This window comes from Dama dama, chromosome 12 (genome assembly GCF_033118175.1).
Source record: "Dama dama isolate Ldn47 chromosome 12, ASM3311817v1, whole genome shotgun sequence".
Lineage (NCBI taxonomy): Eukaryota > Metazoa > Chordata > Mammalia > Artiodactyla > Cervidae > Dama > Dama dama.
Window position 1 is genome coordinate 65235039 of NC_083692.1, and position 7067 is coordinate 65242105.

Consider the following 7067-nt stretch of genomic DNA (forward strand, 5'->3'; position numbering starts at 1 on the left):
TTCCACAGGAGGCATGGAAGTCACATGGTGGGGAAAGATGTATAGTTTTTTAAATAGGAAATATGGTACAATTCATCACCACTATCAATGTTCTTGTATTTGGTTATCATAAACCGTCTTAGTGTGAGTTTCCTTGTGTGTGTAGCCTTGTACAATTGAGCATGAATTTCTTCAGGAATGGAATTGGTAGTTATGTGTATTTTCTTTTTTTTGACTTTTTATTTTATATTGTAGTATAGTCAATTAAGAATGTTGTAATAGTTTAAGTGGCCAGCAAAGGGACTCACTCGGTCACACGTATACATGGATCCACTCTCCTCCAAACTCCCCTCCTGTCCAAGCTGTCACATATCATTGAGCAGAGTTCCCTGTGCTGCATACTAGGACCTTGTAGGTTATCCATTTTAAGTATAGCATGTTGATCCCAAACTCCCTAACTATCCTTTCCCCCAGTCCTGCTCTGGAAACCATAATCTTGTTCTCTAAGTCCCTGAGTCTGTTTCTTTTTTGTAAGTTAAGTTCATTTGTATCATTTCTTTTTAGATTCTGCATGTAAGGGATGTCACAGGGTATTTCTCCTCTGACTTACTTCATTTACTATGTCAATCTTTAGGTCCATCCACATTGCAGCAAATGGCATTATTTCATTTTTTGTAAATGACTGAGTTATATTCCATGGTATAAATGTACTACATCGTCTTTATCCATTCCTCTGTCAATGAGCATTTAAGTTGCTTTCATGTCTTGGCTAGTGTAAACAGCACTGCAATGAACATTGGGGTGAATGTATCCTTTTGGACCATGTTTTTCTCTGGGTTTATGCCTTAACCCTAATATTTATTTATTTTGGTAGCACCAGGTCTTAGTTGGTGGCATGTGGGATCCTTTTTAGTTGTGGCGGGCGGAAGCTTTAGTTGCAGTGTGCAGAATCTTAGTTGTGGTATATGAACGCTTAGTGGCGCCATGGCGGATACAGTTCCCTGACGAGGGATCAAACCCAGGTCCCCTGCGTTGCGGGCGCAGGGTGTTAGCCACTGGACACTAGGGAAGACCCTAGATGTGTATTTTCAACTTTACTACACATGCCTGTTTTTCAAAATGGTTTTACATACCAACCAACAGTGTACGAGAGTTCCAAATGTGCCACATCCTCACTAACTATAGGCGAAAGGTTTTGAATTTTAGGTAACATATTCTGGTGAGTAAATGGTTATAGCTCATTGTGATTTTAATTTGTGTTTTCCTAAATATTAAAGAGATTGAACACTGTTTTACACACTAATTGACTAGGAATTTTTAAAATACCTATTCGGATCTTTTGCCCATTTTTCTCCCACTGTATTGTTTCCTTTATCACTTATCAAAGTATCCTTTGATGAGTAGAAATTTTTAACTTTGATGATGTCTAATATAAAATTTTCTTTCAGTTATGCTTCTTTCTGATGTTTAAGAACATTTATACTCCAAATTTCTAAAGATATTACCATTGCTATGTTCTTTTTGTTTTGCTGCTCACATTTAGGTCTATAATACACCTGGGATTGACTTTTAAATATGAGTACGGATCCAGTTTTACTGTTTTCTCTATACAGATTCCTGATTGTTTGGCACTATTTATTGATAAATTGCATTACTGCTGAAACCATACAACTCAGATTGGGACTTGAACCTATGGTATTTTAATTGAGATCACATACCTGGTCTCAGGATTTAATGAAGCTCAGGTTCTTGATGTCTCATCACAGAAAGAATTCAGTGAGAGACAAAGTGATAGGTAAGAAGTGGACTTGTTTAGAGAGAATCACACTCCATGGAGTGTGGGCCATCTCAGAAGGCAGGAGGCCCCCAAATATGGCATGGTTAGTTTTTCACAGGCTAATGAGTGGGAGAATTATTTTAATTATTTGGGGAAAGGAGCAGAGATTCCAGCAATTGGGCCAATGCCCATGTTTTCCTCTTTGATGGTCAGCCTCAGAGCTGTCAGTGTGCTGGTGGGTGTGTCAGTGTATTACAGTGAATGTATGAGGCTCAAGGTCCACTTGAAGTCAAATATTCTGCCATCTTGGACCTAGTTGGTTCTAACCAGTATTTTTAAAAGTAATTTTATTTATTTATTTTTGAGGATGCTGGGTCTTCATTGCTGCATGGTCTTTTACCTAATTGTGGTGAGTTGGGGCTACTCTCTAGTTATGGTGTGTGGGCTTCTCCTTGCCGTGGTTTTTCTTGTTGCAGAGCATGGGCTCTAGGGTGCATGGGCTTCAGTAGTTGCAGCACATGAGCTCAGTAGTTGTGGCTCCCGGCCTCCAGACCAAAGACTCAATAGTCGTGGCTCACGGGCTTAGTTGCTCTGCAGCAGGTGGGATCTTCCTGGATCAGGGATTGAACCCACGTGCTCTGCATTGGCAGGTGGATTCTTTATCACTGAGTCACCAGAGAAGCCCCAGTTCTAACCAGTTTTTATCATGTCATATGGCTATGTCATTCTTTTAAAGGTTGTACCCTGCGCTCTTCCCTTCTATTTCACTCCTACTCTCAGATATCCAGCGTTGATACACTATGGCATCCAGTGTCAATGTCTGCTGCAGAGTTCTCTCTTTTGTTGGCTGGGTATATGTCAATAACACACTATCTTAATTATTATAGCTTTATAATAGATGTTGGTATTCCAAAACAACTCCTTTTCCTTCTTCAAAAGAACCTTGGAAAAAAAAAAAAAAAAAGAAACTTGGCTCTCTGGCATTTTGTATATCCCTAAAAATGTTAAGCTTGTAAGGGCCACAGAATTTTTAAGAGTGTTGACTAGGATTGCATTGAATCTATAAATTGCTTTAGGGAGAATGGACATTGTTACTAAATAATGAACTCTAAACCACGAACTTGGCATATTTCTCTATTTATTTAGATTTTTTTTTTAGCACCTCTCTCTTTTATACTTTTTCCCATAGAAGTCTTACATATCTTTTTTTTTTTACATATCTTTTATATCTAGAAGATTGTGTGGTGTATAAGAGGTACTCCATAAATGTTTGTTGATTAAATGAATAGGTAGATGGATAGAGACCACAAGTAGATTAGTGGTTGCCAGGGGCTGGAGGGAAGAAGAATGAGAGTGACCAATACTGGACACAGAGTTTCTTTGAGGGGTAATGAAAATGTTCAGGATTTAGATAGTGGTGATGCTTTGCATAATTCAAACTCATTGAATTATAAATTGTACCAGGGTGAATTTTGTATATAAATTATATCTAGAATTTTTTTTAAAAAGGGGTCATAAATTAGAGTAAGAGGAAACAGCTTCAGTGGAAACATGTGAGAAGTCAATAGTAATGTAAGGGGTATAAAGATGTTTGAGCCCTTTGATTCTGTAATCCTACTTTTAAAAATCAATTCTAAAAATGAAAAATGAAGTGTAGACACGTATGTTAACCACAGTGTTATTTTTAACAGTGAAAAAATATAGAAATAGCCTAGGCATTATGGGGCTGATACAGTTTACCTTATTGGGCTTGAACCCATGTTCTGGGACTTGGATCCAGCCAAAACTCAGACTGGGAATTGAACCCATGTGCCTGGAACTCAAACTTGGCCAAAATCCTGCTTGTGACTCAATCCACAACCTTTTAATTAGAATAACTCACCTGATGTCTGGGACATATCTTGGGCTTTTGCTTATAGCTTTATAGTTAAGCAAGCCTACTTCATTCCAGGACATTCCAGTAGCTTTCTTGAGCTATCATTAACTTACAGTGGTCTCCCAAAGTTTCCTAGGTTTCCCTCTCTATCCATAGTCCCCTACTGGGACTTCTACAACTACCTGTATAACTGTGCCATTCTATCCTTATCCAAAAGAGTCAAATAAATTATGGTAAACCTACATGATGTATCATTAAAATATTTTTGAAGAATTTTTAATAATGTGGAAAAATACATATACTTCATTATGTTTTAGAAAGCAATGATCAGAATTATAAATCAAATTGTTTTTTTTTCCATGCAACAATGTCTTTTATTATGTATGGGTTTTTTAAATTATTTTTTCAATATCTCCATACACAGGCAAAAAAAAAATTGTTTAGCATATTATAACTTGCAAACCTGATCACTGCATAGAGAAGGCAAAGTTATCCCTATAGCATGCTTAACCAGGAGGCCAGTTCATCTGCCAACCTCCAAGAACATGGAGATGAACATGATAGACAGACTGGTCCCCATCTGAACCTTCATTCACCACCATTCGACAGCCCTTCTTCAGGCCCAGATCAGCAGCACATTTCTTGCCAACAATCATCAAATGCCCAAGAAGACTTTCATCATCATCTTCTGCTGCAGAAATCTGGGATATATGTTTCTTGGGTATCACCAGAAAATGTGTTGGTGCTTGAGGGGAAATGTCATGGAAAGCAAGACACTGGTCAGCCTCATAAATGACTTTGGCTGGGATTTCCTTGCAAATGATCTTCCTGAAGATCATGTCGCCACCAGGCCAGGTCACCTGAGCCTTGGTGATCTCCATCTCTGCCTCCCTCCCGAGCAGCCAGCCAGGGAGAAGGTCTTCAAATTGTTTTTAAAAATCTATAGTAGGACTTCCCTGGTGACTCAGTGGTAAAAAATCTGCCTGCCAGTGCAGGAGACCTGGGTTCAATCCCTGGTCCAGGAAGATCCCACATGCCTCAGAACAGCTAAGCCGGTGTGCCACAACTATTGAGCCTGTGCTCTAGACTCCAGGAACTGCAACCACTGAGCCCATGTACCACAACTGCTGAAGCCTGTGCACCCAAGAGCCCATGCTCTGCAACAAGAGAAGCCACTGCAATAAGAAGCCAGCATACTGCAACCATAGAGTAACCCCTGCTTGCCATAACTAGAGAAAAAGCCTGCACAACAACAAAGACCCAGCACAATTTAGTTCAGTTCAGTCTTTCAGTTGTGTCTGACTCTGCAACCCCATGGACTGCAGCATGCCAAGGTTCCCTGTCCTTCACCAAATCCCAGAGCTTGCTCAAACTCATGTGCATTGAGTCAGTGATGCCATCCAACCTCTGTTGCCCCCTTCTCCTCCTGCCTTCAGTCTTTCCCAGCATCATGGTCTTTTCCAATGAGTCATTTCTTCGCATCAGGTGGCCAAAGTATTGGAGCTTCAGCACAGCCAAAAGTAAATAAATGAAGTTATTAAAAAAAATCTATAGTAAAACAAGATAGGAAGAAGATGCACCCAAATACTATCAGTGGTCATCTCTGCATTGTAAGATTGTGGTTTTTTGGGGGGGAGCAAGCTGTGCATTGTGGCATCTGAGATCCTAGTTTCTTGGCCAGGGACTGGACCCATGAGCTTAGAGCTGAACCTCGGAACCACCAGGGAACTACTGAACCACCAGGGAAATCCCATGATTTTAAGATCTTTATCTAATTTTCTGTAATGAACACATAGTAATACTTTTTGAACCTGAAAAAAAGCAGTGTGTACTGAAAAAAAAAATCATGAATCTTGAAGGTAGATAGTGTTAAAAGCTGGAAGAAAGGATATAATGTCAAGTATGTGTTCTTAGTTCCCCATTTGATTACATTTCAAGAAGGAGTTCTTAAGTCATTGTTGAGTATGTGCCGGAGAGACCTCTGGATTGGAATTATAGCTGTTATCTTTTACATTTAGGATGTTTGTGATGGCTGAGTTGCTAATGTTTTCAGGATGGTATGTCTCATTTATCTGGGTTGATAGAACTGAGGTAGTTCTTAAGTGGGAGTGGTATAGTCTTACAGCGTTTTTTTAAAAAGTGGTTTCCCAAAAAAAAAAAAAAACAAACAAACCAAAAAGTGGTTTCCCTGAGGAAGAGAGAGAACTGATAACTCCTACTCATCCTTCAACTCTTGCTCAGGTATTCTGTCCTTCAGGAAAACTCTGTCCTACCACCCACCCCAGACTGAGTTAGGTATGTCACTTAGCTCCCCATACTTACCACTATCTTTGTATCCACTGCATTGAGTCATAATGATTGGTTTTGGAGTCTGTCTTTATCAGGCTATACTCTTTAAGGGAGAACCAGGCGTTGCTCAACTTAATACCCAGTCATCATGTACATGGTTAGTATTTGGTATGTTTGATGAATAAATGGGGAGTGAATGCATGAATAATGAAGAGTTTGTATAAGATGGCAGGCTGGTGAGAGTGGTACAGGATGTGATGGGATATTCAGAGAGGGGATTTGGCAGGTGGTCACACTGGGGAGTTAAGGGAATGTGTATCAGATTTTAGAGCTGAGACTCTTGAACTGACCAAATGGCACACTGGGAAAGCCTCCCCTTTGATGATACCTGCCAAGAGGGAATGACAGGGATTTCTATGGTGGAAAGACAGTTTCTCAAGCCAGTGTTTTCACAGTCACAGGGCTGCCAATATCACAACTACTGCATACTGATTTATAATACAGATTTCTGGGCCTCCTCTCAAGCCCTTCTAGTTTCTGGTACTGGGTTCAAGGAAGCTGGCCTTTGAATAGCTCCCCAGGTAGTATCCTAAAGTGAGGGTCCTCTGGAGTAGGTGCTTGAGTGCTAGAATCTGAACCCTCTGTAATAATTTGTTGTGCAAAACTGTGTGTGAAGCTCCTACCCATACAACAAACACTGGGACTTTACCCTCAGAGATCTGTGCTCTGTAAGTTTAGGATGAATCCTGAGAATACATGTACTTAAAAAGTAGGTGTAAGCCCAGCAAGCATAGAATCTATTTGGACATACCTAGGTGTCCAGTTTGACTGGGATTGAGAATTTTTTTCTCCAGCAATTGATGAAAATAGTCTTAGAAATCTCCAATTTGTTATATATTTTGGCCACTCTGTGCAGTGTGCTGAGTATTGTGAGAAATTAGACATAGCTTTTATGTTTAACACTCCTATAGTTAGAAAAAAAAGATGTGTGAAAATAATTGTTGCAGTGGCACAGCTCTCATATTCACTTGCTGGGACCTTCTAATAAGGACCTTAGAATAGGGGAGATCAGAATCAAGCAGTGGGTGCAGGGATGAAGCCCCATCATTGAGTCCAAAGAACATAATTTGGGGGTTAGTTTCTGAA

General features: G+C 39.8%; 1 protein-coding gene across 1 annotated transcript; it reads right to left on the reverse strand.

Annotated features, from left to right (window-relative positions):
- Nucleotides 1-4131: 4131 nt before the first annotated feature.
- Nucleotides 4132-4513, reverse strand: LOC133066845 (adenosine 5'-monophosphoramidase HINT1-like). The gene has a single exon (XM_061158244.1). It carries the CDS (start codon nt 4511-4513, stop codon nt 4139-4141), a length of 375 nt encoding a protein of 124 aa, XP_061014227.1. The 3' UTR covers nt 4132-4138.
- Nucleotides 4514-7067: the final 2554 nt, after the last annotated feature.

Excerpts from the sequence above, each read along its gene's own strand:
- LOC133066845 (XM_061158244.1), bottom strand. The coding sequence starts at position 4,513 with ATGGAGATCACCAAGGCTCAGGTGACCTGGCCTGGTGGCGACATGATC.